General features: G+C 40.2%; 1 protein-coding gene across 1 annotated transcript in view; it reads left to right on the top strand.

Moving 5' to 3' along the window:
* svilb (supervillin b) overlaps positions 1-12,551 on the top strand; it is a 46,366-nt gene extending 33,815 nt beyond the window's left edge. The window contains exons 26-40 of the mRNA XM_069684225.1: positions 216-352; positions 892-1,039; positions 1,247-1,392; positions 2,420-2,595; positions 3,065-3,212; positions 3,533-3,812; positions 4,184-4,335; positions 4,636-4,741; positions 5,016-5,223; positions 5,335-5,468; positions 5,633-5,788; positions 5,938-6,081; positions 6,758-6,879; positions 7,123-7,278; positions 11,698-12,551. Of these exons, the coding sequence (XP_069540326.1) occupies positions 216-352; positions 892-1,039; positions 1,247-1,392; positions 2,420-2,595; positions 3,065-3,212; positions 3,533-3,812; positions 4,184-4,335; positions 4,636-4,741; positions 5,016-5,223; positions 5,335-5,468; positions 5,633-5,788; positions 5,938-6,081; positions 6,758-6,879; positions 7,123-7,278; positions 11,698-11,784 (2,300 nt within the window). The 3' untranslated portion in view covers positions 11,785-12,551. The remainder of the gene's footprint in view (positions 1-215; positions 353-891; positions 1,040-1,246; positions 1,393-2,419; positions 2,596-3,064; positions 3,213-3,532; positions 3,813-4,183; positions 4,336-4,635; positions 4,742-5,015; positions 5,224-5,334; positions 5,469-5,632; positions 5,789-5,937; positions 6,082-6,757; positions 6,880-7,122; positions 7,279-11,697) is intronic.
* Positions 12,552-14,949: the final 2,398 nt, after the last annotated feature.

The following is a 14,949-nucleotide window of genomic DNA, read 5'->3' as shown; positions in this document are numbered from 1 at the left end:
CAATAAGAGCAGATGGGGAAGCGTCGTCCATCTTTAAATATACAGTCATTGGTTTTAACTGATACTGGAACCACAATTGTCCACAGAAAATATGTATATATTTATTGTAATTTAGAAACACACAAAATTTTGATTCTCTGTAAAGTTTTTAAGAAGTTGATATGCTCTAAAGAAACTGATGTGATTCATCAGATTAATAAATTGATTGTTTCCAGGTCGTCGTCATGTCCAGACCAGATTAGTCGAGCCAAGAGCGTCCTCACTGAACAGCGGTGACTGTTTCCTGTTGGTCACTCCTGAGCACTGCGTCGTCTGGATAGGAGAGTTCTCAAACGTCATTGAGAAGGCTAAGGTGAGCTGCTCTACCTGAGTTATTACAGATTTTACTGGTAATTGGATATCAGACATCAAGGCTACAGTTGTAATATTGAATAAAGATGATTCATTGATGATTCTGCTGCTGATTTCCATTCCCCTCACACACATACACTGGCACATTTACCCATCTGTGCTCCTCATCAAACACATGCTTTCGGGCTAGTCTACAGCTCTGCCATTTCCCCACAGGACGTCTGTCTAGACACTTTCTAATAAACATTTGTTTCTCTCCTTTGCCTCCCCTGTCTCAGCTGTTTGCACATTGGATTAAGATTTCATGCACAAAAACTCTCAACAACATCTAGCCAAGTCTTTCCACAGTAACCTTACTTCATCTTCAGCATCTGAGTCACGTGTTAAGTTGTCTCTTTTCTCAGAATGTGTATAAATATGAAGCAGGATGTTAAAGGGGTCATTTTACCATCTCAAGTCAAATTTCTTGGTTGTTACATCAAAGTTTCCATCATCATCATCCCTGTCACCATTTTTAAAGTGTTTGTCTCCTGCCTGTAGGCGATAGATCTGGCCACCTTCATCCAGACGAAGAAGGACATGGGCTGCAGGGCGACCCAGGTGACGACCATCGAGGAGGCGGTCAACCCACAGGGTCCAGACACCCAGCAGTTCTGGACGATCCTCGGAGGACAGACTCCTTACCAATGTAAGACATAGTAAGAATATACTCAGATCTGACATGAATATTAAGGTCGTAATCACCATATAGTTTTAATGTCATTTGGACATTTGTCATCTTATAATGAGCGTACAGATACCCTGTTACCACTAATTTGTTTTGTTTTTTCTGGGTCTTTTTGTATGCAATCAAACAGTTACATTAATATTGTATGTCTGTCTAATTGCTTTAAAGCGGCAGGCCCCCCAGAGGAGGATGAGCAGTTTGAGAACGCTATCGTGGAAACCAACTGTATCTTCAGGCTGCTGGATGACAAACTGGTTCCTGATGATGACGAGTGGGGGAAGGTCCCTCGCAGCTCTCTGCTGGCGTCCAAAGAGGTCAGTAAGACTTTGTGTGGGACTACAAAAACCTGTCAAGATTGTTTCTTTTCAAAGAGGGGTGAAAGAAAGAACAAGATGTGCTGTCAGTGCGTTTAACACAGATTAGATAAAAATAATTTCCAACTGTAAGAAAGAATCCTCCTTTTTAACTGGCCCTGTTCAGCTCTGTTTCCCCTGCCTCATAATACCAGAATAATGCAGCATCAACAATTTGTAACTTTCCAATATGCTGTATTGATTAAGTTTGAAGCCTATTTCAAACAGGGCAAGTACCAGCCCCAGTACCTGGACTTGAACCGGCCACCCTCACCCGGCCACAGACTGAGCTACAGTCTGAATGTTATGCAGATCCTTGAAATGATATCTGAGAGGTCATTTCAGTAAATTACTGCCAGATATAGACATGCAGATGTGCCACACTGATCACAGATGTGGGGGCTTAAATTCTTAATCCCATGAGGTCTCCTGGTAATAGTAGTCCTGTTTTAATAGGGATTAAAAGTATCTTTTAAGGCACGAAAATCTGAATATCAGTATTTTCAATATTTCAGTTTAAGAGAAGCTCTGCGCTTCAAGCTGGTTTTAATTTGTTGCTTAGCAACAGCAGGTGCCTTGGCGAGCACCTCCTACATCCATCTGTGCACTGCTGCTGCTGACAAAATGAAATTGGAACAGGACACAGTGTATCAGACTCAGGAGTGAACTGCAGTTGCATTGCTCATTTTGCATATAAATGATGCAGCATTTTACACTTTTCCTGTCAACATTTCCTTTTAAGCTCTCTTCTTTTAGTGTCTGTACCAAATTGTATTTTGTGTATTTTACTATATGTTTCTATTATACTTAAACTCCATAAGGCAATACCTACAGGAAACTTGAGGAGATCTGCTCATTAGAGATCATTCTACACGTTATTTGAGAGACATTAAAAAAAAGCTTAGTAGCTTAGTGTTAAAATGCACAATCAGAATAAAAACTCACTTATGCTTTCCCGTTGTCTGGTCCTGTGCTGTGCGCCCTGCAGGTGTTGGTGTTTGACTTTGGCAGTGAGGTGTACGTGTGGCACGGTAAAGAGGTGACTCTGGCCCAGAGGAAAGTGGCCTTCCAGCTTGCCAAACACCTTTGGAACGGGATGTTTGACTACACCTGCTGTGACGTCAACCCGCTGGACCCTGGAGGCTGCAACACACTCATACCCAGGTTAGAAACTCACACACACACACACACACACACACTTGTAATAGCATTTTATTGACTTACACTTACCTCAAATTTTTATATTAACCCAATAAAAGTCTTAACCTTCAAATAAATCTGCATAGTCTCATCGTACCTATTGGCAGATAGAATTGCATAGTGGATTACAACCAATTACATTGTGTAATCATGATAATGCTTAAGCAAAAATATGTTCAATTGCCACTTTAGGAGGTCTAAAAGTGAAACTGGTCTCACAATATATATATATATATATATATATGTATATATTTGAGCCCACTTACTTTGTTTACCTCCCTTTGCTTGCCTACAAATAGTGTCTTTAGGATTCAACTAATGCCACTACGCTTTTCTTTATATTTTAGCGATTATATATCATATCTACCAAACAGAGGTGGACTTTAAAACTTTATATTTACACATGCACGTTCTCTTGCACATCTCTCTTTAGGAAGGGTCAGGGCCGTCCCGATTGGGCGATATTCGGCAGGCTGACGGAGCACAACGAGACCATCCTGTTCAAGGAAAAGTTCATGGACTGGACTGAAGCAAAGCTGCCATCACCAAAGGAAGTCTGCGAGATCGTACCTGAGCTGAAGGTGCAAACCCAACTCTCTTTTTATGTGAATTATTGTTTTACACTCATCAGTCTTCTTTATCCCTCCATCTGTTCATTTATTGGACTGTGGCTCACACTCAGTCTCAGATCATGTTGCCAGTAACAGTTGGTCACACACCGGGACCAGTGCAAGAATAAGAGAGCATATGCTTTTGAATGAAAGCTGGACGAAGTCTCACAGAGAGGAATGAGCCAGTTTGCAACTGAAACAGAAATAAAAGTGAATTATTCGCCCTGTTGGATGAAGCTACAGGATACTTTCATCATAAATGTGTCATCTTTGCTCCGTTCCTCTCTCAGGAGGCTCCCGGGCGAGAGTGCCGGCCTTACGATGCCACCCTGATGCTGCCTGTCCTCCAGTCGTCCATTTCCACCATCTTGGACGGGGTGAACGTCGGCCGTGGCTACGGCCCCGTGGAGACAGAGGACCACATGAGGCTTCAGGAGATCAGCACGGCGTCGGTGGACGTCTGGCACATCCTGGAGTTTGACTACAGCCGTCTGCCGCGTCAGAGCATCGGACAGTTTCATGAGGGGGACGCCTATGTGGTCAAGTGGAAGTACATGGTCAACACCTCGGGTTAGTAACCATGGACTCTGCTTTTTATACTCCAACACCTTTCTTATCTTTTAGATTGAGATAGAGTCGATGATACAGGTGTATACACAACTGAATTTTTAATATTTTCTTGTAACCAAATAGCACATTCATGGCATACAAGCCCACAATCAGTAAACAGTATGTGTACCCAGTAAACTAGTAACAAAAATTACATCACTGTGAAAATCTATCTCTTTTTCTTCTGTGTTGTGACCTGCAGCTTTTTAAAAACAAAATGATGGTTAAGATTTCAGTTTTCATCAGGAGATAAACTGAGGAACACAATTACAGTTCTGACAATTCAGAATAGGTTGTTTATTTTATGTTGTGTGTACGTGTGTGTGTCCCAGTTGGTCGTAGGCAGAACCCTGAGGCGAGGAGTACCGGGCCGGGGAAGGAGAAATGTTGCTACTTCTTCTGGCAGGGTCGACACTCCACCGTCAGCGAGAAAGGAACGTCAGCGCTGATGACAGTGGAGCTGGACGAGGAAAGAGGAGCACAGGTACAAGACGAGGACGAGGCTTCTCACCAACCACATAATCAAAACTAAAAATGTCTCTCAAAGGAATAGCTGAAGGCAAAACTACTTATTTTTTATGTTTACTTTTCAGTACTGATTTTGTTGCATCATGAGTAGATGAATAAAGATAATTCCTGATGTTGGTGTTTATACAATAGGTTCTCCAGATCCCCAGTAGTCCATGAGCTTTCACTGTATAAACTGTATGTAGACACTAAAGTACTGTTTTGTTTGCGTTATGCATTAGTCTCATAGCTGGTTTCCTGTGTCTGTGTGTAACAGGTCCAAGTGCAGCAGGGAAAAGAGCCTCCATGTTTCCTGCAGTGCTTCAACGGAGGGATGATCCTCCATGCTGGCAAGAGGGAGGAGGAGGAGGAGAACACTCAGAGTAAACATTATTACATTTCTATTATGACTACATTCTGTCATTGTAGTAAACAGTTGCTGTTCCTGTTTTCTGATATTTTTGTCTACAAAGCACATTCATTACTCAATGACGCCGATAAACTATACAGATAGATACATGAATAATTATTGCTTTTATTTTAATAATAATTATTATTATTTGCCAAAGACGCTGATTAGGAACAAGTAGATCAAGGTCGTCAATCACAGAAAAACCTTCCCACATTTCCTCATTTTTACTGCTCATCTGTGTCCAGGTGAGTGGCGTCTGTATTGTGTGAGAGGCGAGGTGCCGGTGGAGGGCCATCTGCTGGAGGTGGCCTGCCACTGCAGCAGCCTGCGCTCCAGAGCCTCCATGATTCTGCTTAACATCAACAAGGCCATCATGTACCTGTGGCACGGCTGTAAGACGCAGCTGCACACTCGCAGTGTGGGAAACACAGCCGCACACAAGATCAAAGAACAGTGAGTTTTTTTATGGCAACATTTTAGGAAGACTTTCAAGACTCCGGTGGATGTTATTAGTTGCCAGGATACATCATTAAATATCTTCTGTTGCCCTTGTGTTCCTCTCAGGTGTCCGCTGGAGGCAGGTCTGCACAGCAGCAGTAAGGTAACCATCCATGAGTGTGACGAGGGAGTCGAGCCTCCGGGCTTCTGGGAGGCACTGGGGAGAAAAGACAGGAAGGCCTACGACTGTATGCTGCAAGGTACAGTCTGTTCCCATGTACTGTGGTACAAACACTTGTGGTTATAAACACATTTATTCTGTATCACATTGGTGCTACAGTGTCATGTGAATTTTGTGAATATTGACTATACTTTGAAGAATGATTTATCTCGTTACAAGTTGGTTTCTGATTTTCTTTTTAAGATCCAGGTAAATTCAACTTCACCCCACGGCTCTTCCAGCTGAGCAGCACATCTGGAGACTTTGTGGCAAATGAGTTCTTCCACCCGTCCAGAGCTTCAGACGTGGTCAGCTCCCTGCCCTTCCTGCAGGAAGACCTGTACAACGCACCACAACCTGGTGAGGCCTGGATGCAAACTTACAGCAATAAATTCACCATGATGAAGTAAAGACTGTTATTGTCATTAAATTAGTCTGCATGTTTCAGATCTGCAACCTTATTTCTGGTGCAGGGTATATAAATATATTATACTTTCTCTCTCCTACAGCTTTGTTCCTGGTGGATAACTTCCACGAGGTGTACCTGTGGCAGGGCTGGTGGCCTCAGGACAGCGAGAGCACCGGCTCGGCTCGTATCCGCTGGGATGCAGACAGGAAGTGTGCCATGGAGACCGTGCTGCAGTACTGCAAAGGTGAGGATGATGGTCAATACAGAAGGGCTTCAGAGCAAAGCACCAAAATATTGTAAATAGGATCCATATTATAAATCTGAGCCACAGATGCACATCCACAAATGCACCTTTTTTGATGTTGCTGCTTTGATTTTGAATGTTTGAAACTGCAGACTTTCACTTTGTATTGTATATGATGGGATGGATTTTAGTAGGGTCAAAAATCTGTTATCACAGCATACCATGAAGGAATAAAAGAAATATTTCAGGAAAAAAAATAATAATTTGGACACATTTTTGGTAGTGATTTGGTGAAAAATGTTTTATTTTTTCCACTTTTCAACACATTCACACCCCAACAATCATTTTTACAAGGACATTGTTTTTTTTAAATTTCATTTTAAATGATAGGGGCGACACTATTTGACATTTACAGAACAAATAAGACTGATTTGTTGTTTATAGCTTTGATAGATTTAACTCTTGTCCCTAGTTTGGTCTTTACATTTACTGTGCAATTAGAATAAACAATAACGTGTACATTTAGAGAAAGAGAAACTGAAACCACCTTTCCAACTGTAATCAAACCTGTTAGAATTAGCAGTATTTAAAATACTTAACAGTGGTGCACTGTTTAGTCACACCAGTGTTTTTTGTACCTCTGGGTCAGATTTATTGTGATAATTTTCTCCTGCAGAGAAAAACGAGAAGAAGCCTCAGAAGTCGTATCTGATCCACGCCGGTCTGGAGCCGCTGACCTTCACCAACATGTTTCCCAGCTGGGAGCACAGAGAGGACGTGGCTGAGATCACAGAGAGGGTCAGCAGCACACACATGCACCTATTTGCTCTTTAATTCTTATTTTTTACCTTTATGTATTTGTCTGTACTTACTGTATATCTGTTGTTCTACCATCTGATCTAATGTAATTACACACCCACAGCCTTTTCATCCTTTGAAATTTCACATCACATTTTCCTCTCACACATATGTAAACAAAGCGTCCGAACACCTGCTATTCTCATAAAGGCTTCTGTGATGTTCTCTTTGTTCTGGCTGCAGGAGGCGGAGGTGTGTAACCAGATCATCCTGGTGGAGGACGTGCTGGCTCAGCTCTGTCAGAACACCTTCCCTCTGGATCAGCTGCGGGCCCGGCCGCTCCCAGACGGAGTCGACCCGCTCCGCCTGGAGATCTACCTGTCCGACCAGGACTTTGAGGTTTGTAAACTGACAGATACTGCTGCAGAAACATCACTGTTCTACTTTGATTTATTGTTTGTGAAGTTAAAGGCTGGTTTTAAAAAGTAACCTCATTATTTTGAGGAAGCATGTTTCCTTCCTTTTTAGTCAGTTTGGTCATTTTAAGAGGGAATGTAGACTAAAAATATTAAGCAATTATTTTTAGCTTTCAAACTGTAACTCATTGAAAAAGTAATTTTGCTCTGTTTTGCATTGAATATTTGGCTGATACTTAAAAAGTTATTTGTACCGACCATTTGTTTATTACTTAAGGAAAATTGGTACTTGAAAGACCATCATCACTGAGGCAGAGCTTTATATTTAGGCTGATAAAGGAGGAGGTTAAAACCAGTAAAAAGAACTCGTCTATGTTGAATCATAGTTTATGTATAAAATCTAAAAGACTATTTAGGTTGGATTTGTCCTTTAAATCACTACTGCATTACTGCAACACCTCATTCATATCATCCATCCTAACTCCATCAAACTCTCATTTCACAGACCAAGTCTTAGGTGGACTCAGGTAAGACGATCCACTCATGCATTCACAGAGCCTCCCCTTCTCTCGAGCACGTGTTTCCTCCCTGTGGATTTAAAACTCTGAGTCACCCCTGTGTCACTCCTGTCTCTTCAAAGTGGTGTTGGTCGGTGTGGAGGGTTTTTACGCTCGGCTGCACAATTACGTCCGAAAAGGTCGTCCTGATTAATGCGTTGTACGTTACAGCCAAGTCGCTTTTATCAGCTGCAGTCACAAAGGATTTAGCACTGCAGCTTCTTCACACATGTACAAATATAACAGAACACGCGACACCAAACCTGGATCCTGTTCCTGCTGGGAAAACAAGAGAAAGAAAGTCCTATGTGAGGTCTTCGTTAACTTTACGGAATCAAAAATTAGATGTGTATGTATAAGTATGTAGTATTATATAATTTAATTTATACTTTATGAAACACTTATTGCTCTTAGGGGAATAAAAAAGCATATATATTATTAAAGCATTATTTGTGTAATCTATAAAGGCTATTGAGACTACAGCCAAAGTCATTATTTTATTACCATTTTGATCATTCATTTTTCACATAGCGTCCCATAGACATGAAGTATTAAACTGACTTACACAGAAAATCAATCGACATCTATTTTAATATTCAATGAATTGTTTTCTATCAAGCAATAGCTGAAAACATCGTTTAACTCCAGATTCTCTTTTGTGATTATTTGCTGTTTTATAACATTTAAAATCCAAACACTTAATTTTTTAGACTGTTGTTCAGTAAGACTAGAGACCTTTTCAGACGCCACCTACACTGACACTTCTCTTATTCTTTCACTTACCGTATTGGTCCGAAGATGAGACGTTTTTTTTGCCTTGAAATACATCTGAAAAAGTGGGATTGTCTTATAATAATAATATAATACATTTATTAATAAAGTGCTTTCAATCAAAGTACTTTACATGGATTCAGAAGAAAATTTCAACATAATTTAAAACAATATAAAAACATTTAAAACACACCACACTAAAAGACAGGACATGAGAGAAACGTACAAACAACCTCAAGACGCAAGTTGGTCTTTAGCTTCATATTTATGCCAATATACGTTCATAACAGTAGATGGTGCCACTTATCTGAAAAGCTAGTCTACCCCTCATGACTGAGGTCAGATGTCACTTACAACTTCAGTGCCAGGGGAATGAAAGACTGAGAGACACCGTGACTGCCCGGAACAAAATCGCTCAAAAGTAGGCCAAGTTAATCAACAACTGAGGCAGAGCTATGCCAATGCCAATAATAGATAACGGTTATCAGTGCAACAGAGTCAATAAACAACTGTCAAGCAGCCAAGTGTCACAGAGTGTAATGTCCGACGAAGGCGAGCCGGAAAAGATCGTCTTAAAAATACTAAAGTCTACAGAGTCGATCGTACCGTGCTCCTCAAAGCGAGTGTGTGAGTGTGTTACTAAGGAACAGAGCGAAGGTAGACTATGCCCATTATCAGAGCTGTCATCCAGCTGCTCTATAAATAGACCTCACTTCGATGGTTAATGATTTATTATTGATGCTTTGAAAGGCATATTATTTAATTTAAAGATGATAATCTAATCAGAATCAGAAATACTTTATTTATCCCTGTAACTGTAACGCCCGAATCAGAGAGAAGTAGAGGTGTGCGATATGGCCTAAAAATGATATCATGATATTTCACACATTTTTAAAATAACAATATTCATGACAATATGAAAAAAAACACTGAATAATGTTCTGTATGTGATTTCAGGCAGCCGCATATATTCATGCAAACAAAATAAAGTGCTTTGACAATTTCCCTTCTTTCCCAATGAACCAGGGGGGTCTGGGGGAAGACTTTGGCCGTAAAAGGCCAAACTTGGTTGCTTCTGGCACATTTTCAAAGAAGAATTAGGCCTTTTGTACATGTTAGCCCACTCTGTGCCCCCCCAGTCAGTGTTTGGATCTACATGACAACACACAAACACTGCTGTAGCTGCTACTACAAGCTGCGATGTGATTAGACTCTCTTCTTACTTATTAATAAGAGGTTTTTGATCTGCCACTGCATCCACCGTCCCTGTATATTTATTTTTAAATCAGTAAACAGCTAAGCTGCCCGCTTTATCACTCTAAATAAATATAGAAGAAAAGCGAGAGTTAAGCTATATATAACGGTAATTAATTGATGTGTTTATTCATTAAGCCCATAAACGTCTGCGTGGCGTACTGTGCAGGCGTCACTGTGCTGCCATCAGTGTTTTCTGAAGCAGCACGTAATGACGATGACGCTCTCTGTGCAGTAAAATGCAGTTGTTCTTCTTGTCTTAAATTATTTTGCTAATATCTATCAAACACTGAAGTCTGCTTCTAAGATGAACAGGAAAAGCAATACTCAACTTGTTAGCCGCAACAATTGTTACGTCTTTGATATCGCGATGTGACACTTTCTTATAGTAATATAGGAAATATAAATAGAAGTAAGAAATATGTCAAATATGCAGTATATATGCAACAGATAAGAAATAAAGATGAAATATAAAAAAGAGAAAAATACATTTTAAGAAGTAGACAGCAAAATAAAGGAAAAAATAAGGAAATGAACAAGCAACTGTAACAGGCTGCAGCATGGTCAGCACATGCGCACTAATCCTAAAAATATTAAAAACATGATTTCATTTAAAGGTCAATTATAATTGTTTTCTTTATAACAACAAATTTGACCTTCAAATAGTCTTTCAAAAAATGTGTCTGGGGGGGTTCTCAGGTTCGTCTTATATTCGGACCAATACGGTATTTATTTTTCCTTGCAGGAATGGGCTTCGGTTTAATCCTCAACAGTCATCTTGGATTCGACAATTGTCACAACACTTACTTAATATGAACAACCCAGGCTGTAAATGAGGTGTTTCAACACTTCAAACATAATCATACACCATTGTGATAACTGAGATGTTAAATTGTGCAGCCATTGTTCCTCATGTTCTCCTGTCGCAAAGGTTTCTCTTCAACACCCTGAACTACACTACAGTCCTGATCACTCTCCTGCTGCTGCTATTCTTCCCAATCACGCACGCACACACACACACACACACACACACACACACACCTGAGACTTTTCCCCTCCCTTCTAATAACTGCTCTTCTGTTCACCGTCAGCTACGCTGCAGCCTCTGACTCACTGTCTGCCTGCCGAGCACAAGATGGAGGCATGCAAACACTGAAACAACTAAACTGTCCTTGAAATACACACTTTGGTTTGCTCAGGTTTTGGTCCTCATTTTTAACATGCCGTCAGTGTGTTGGGACTCAAATAGCCTGGGATTAACCAGATAACAAGTGTGATACTACACAACCAGTGAATTAACATGTAAGAGTCAACAACATGCGCCTGATACGAGATTTCTTATTATCTGGATGATACACTTTGATATAAAATGTCCTCTCTGAAACTCCATTTTGGCACTGACATCCTGGACTGTTTACTAAATGTGACCTCACCCCTTGGTTTGTGGACTACCGTGGAAGTCTTGAGTTTTACATTTTGGCCATCACCGTTGTGTTTTTGGTGTCAGAATCGAGCACATTTGGACAACAGAGACGTCAACAGGGTAGCCTTATTTAAAGTGTCCTCACACCTTCCTCAGGTGATATTTCTGACTTTTTAATCCGACCCGGCAGAAAAGTAGACTTATTGTAAGGAAGAACTTCAGCCTATTTGTTTCCTTGACATCTAGAAATATTCAGACATGTTTTAAAGGCTGTTCAGCATAAAATCCTCGAAAGGAGTAAAAATCATTTACTGCAATTTAAAAGAACTGATGTCTCTGTGTCATTATCTTCCTGATAAAGCACCTGCATGGGTCTGTTTTTTTCTTCCATTTGCAGAAAGCTTTGGACATGAAGAGAGAGGAATACGAACGTTTACCAGGGTGGAAGCAAGTGAACTTAAAGAAAGCCAAAGGACTGTTTTAAGCAAGTTTTCAATCAAAGATGGCGTGCGAAGCGAATAAAAAGTGGACTGTTGAGATGGAGACGCAGGAAATGTGACATAAACCTGATTTGGTGTATTGAAATTCAAGACGTCTGAATCCGAAGAAAACGCACCTGAAGGATTAGACTGGAGATGCCCTCGCCTTGCTTATAGTCATGTTTTACCTTTCAACTTTGTCATATAACAAAATTAAAATTCAAGAGAAGGTAAAAACACCTGCTTTGGTTCATACAGGGTGTTTTTGTGTATTTGGAGTCTCCTCCAAACGCTGAAATCATGGACTTGCAAACGAAAAATGTGCACAGTAGGACGCTTTGTGTCGGAGTGCCATGCTATGGTTGTGTATGTATGTGTGCGCGGTTGTATATAATGTTTGTATGTGTGTAATGTTTATTTGTGTAAATGTATGTGTAGGTGCGTTTGTGATTTTGAATCTATGTAAAAACAAACTCTGTCACGTCAGATGTTTTTTTTTTTGTCTACAGTGTCTCGATGCGGTCAGGTGACTCGTGTTGCTCGACTGTTGTTAAACTGCTGAAGCGACTCACTGAGCTCCTGAGATGTAAGAGTTGTCATTTTAAAGGTTTGACTTTTACGAGAGAGACAACAGCAGCTTTGATGAATCTGAATGTATAGTGCCTTGCTTTTTGTGTACAGTTTATATACAGAAATTCTAGTCTGCATTTTTGAAGACTTTCTTTGTGATATAAGACATAGTGAATTAAATCAAAATAATGCTCAACTTAAACCATCTGTCTGTGTCTAATACTTGTTCAAACTTATGCAATTTGAAAACGTTTGTATCAACGGAAACCTTAGATTTCACTTGTTCTCTAGTTTTCTGTTGACTTGCAGTTACACACTGGTATAATGTTGACCAAGCACAAACACCAGCTCAGGGTCATATTAACCCAGAGTCAACCTGACCTAGAATTGCGTATGGATCCAAGCTGGGTAAAAAATGTACCTCAGTGATTTTAAAAGTGGAAGCACTACTTTGGTTTTGCTCGAGTTTGAACATTTGAACAACATTCACCAAACTGTAAGATGTGTCTGTGGTTGCTTCCAGTGTTGCCAGATCAGATTGACAACTTCCAGCTCAATTCAGCAAAAACCAGCCCAAATCATAACCTTGCCAGAAGCCCGTGAAAAACCATAAATAACATTGCTGTTAGGACCCAGCTTGTAAAGGGAAAGGGAAGCAACTTCCGCTAACCCAAACACACACTTAACTTACCGAAAAAACAGCAAGGATCCCGCACACCGGCGTGTTTAACAGCAATACAGCTTCTCTGTGTTGGTCTGAGGTTAACGTTCACAGGTATGTAAACTTCAATGACTGTAGTGATTGTTTTAGTTACGTTTCCACTCGCGGATCGTCCTCCACTCTGCTCACCCGGAACTGATTGGCTGCAGGAGCCGAATTCGTCAACAGAGCTGTCAATCATCATTTTGACAGCATCAAATAACTAACTAAAAGTAAACTTGTCAGAAAAATGAACACTGGGACATACATCAGCATGATAAGAACTAACTATAATGACAGAAACCATGTTTGAGAAAAATGTATTTGACGTGTATTTTGATTTTATAGTTTGACTCATGTCCCATCTGTTAACATGGAGGAGGCGGGCTTTATGACCTATACTGCAGCCAGCCAGCAGGGGGCATCCAAAATGTTTTGGCTTCACTTTCAGGGAGCTGTCATGTTGTCCATCTTTTTAGTCTATGATTCAAACCAAACAAGTGAAATAGCACCCCTGCATCAGATCAGTCTACCTCACTTACTGTATCCCACAATGCAAAGCGCTGGAACGTCACAGCGGCAGTTAAAATGACGGACAGCAGCAGCATTCCAGCAGAAGGAGGCGCTATAGCTAAAGAAGCGTCAGTTATTGTTTACTTCCGCCTGGCGTAGCATACTGCAAAATGAATTAGAAAAGCTCCTCCATACTACATACTACTGCCGAACGCAGTATGCAGTATAGTACGTAGTATGTAATATATAGTACAGCATTTCGAACACAGCCAGAGAGTCGCGTCAGTGGAGGTCCAATATGCTCCATGATCCACCATTGAGATGTCGCAACTCTCTGTACGGCTGTGAAAGTACCGTCACTTTTTACAGTGTCCCAACTCTTTTTTTATATTGTTGGAAACTAACTAGTAACAAACCTATCAATGAAATGTAAATAGTACAATATTTTCCTTTGAATTGTAGTAAGGAAATTTACTACAGGCTCTGAACGCTTCCTACTCTTTGCTTCTTTCATTTTTAATCATAATTTTAACCTCTATTAACCTAAAGAAATAAATCTAGCCAATGCAAAATGTATCAAAGTGAAAATAGTTGTGTTTATGACCTGCCAACGGACAGATGAAAATGTATTTTATAACTAGGAAATGTTCAAACTAGCCTGCATTACCTAGCAATTGTATAATTTCAGTGTCTCTGATATTCTGCTAAAAAGTACAATTTTACCAACAATGCTAAGCGTTTTAATACTTGCGAGCTTGCCTGACAGTTTAGCTTGAACTACAGTTTCCTAGTTAGCATAATATTACAGTAAGCTACCAGATTGGAAGCTTGCTAGCTTGCCTGACAGTTTAGCTTGATCTCCAGTTTGCTATTCAGGATAATATTACAGTTAGCTACCAGATTGGAAGCTTGCTAGCTTGCCTGACAGTTTAGCTTGATCTACAGTTTGCTATTCAGGATAATATTACAGTTAGCTACCAGACTGGAAGCAACCTGCCTTAAAAATTGAATACAATACAATACAATAGAAATAAAATTAAAAAGGCTTTAGTCATAGCCTTGTTTCAATTTGAGGCATAACAAAGACAATGCTAGCTCCTTGTCATTGATTAGCTTAAAGCTAACTCTCTCCTCTCTGTTGATTTGGTAAGATTACCTGATGGGTAGCACCATATTTATCAGCCATCAATGTATTATTTCAGACAATAAAAAAGGGCATAATGATAAAATAGGTACACTATGGTCTCTGTAACTGCAAAAAACAAGATTGAAACTTGAGAAGAGATGTCCTCAAGTGAGACTAAGGCTGCTGCCGCGCGCCGGATGTTGATGACTTAAACTACCAGTAACCAAATTTCCACTGTTTCATTTCATTTTTATCACTATG

This window comes from Semicossyphus pulcher, unplaced genomic scaffold, assembly GCF_022749685.1.
Source record: "Semicossyphus pulcher isolate SPU_LCO1_2020_fin unplaced genomic scaffold, fSemPul1.0.p SCAF_7, whole genome shotgun sequence".
Lineage (NCBI taxonomy): Eukaryota > Metazoa > Chordata > Actinopteri > Labriformes > Labridae > Semicossyphus > Semicossyphus pulcher.
The sequence above is the reverse complement of the archived record's forward strand: the minus strand, read 5'-3'. Positions and strand labels throughout refer to the sequence as shown.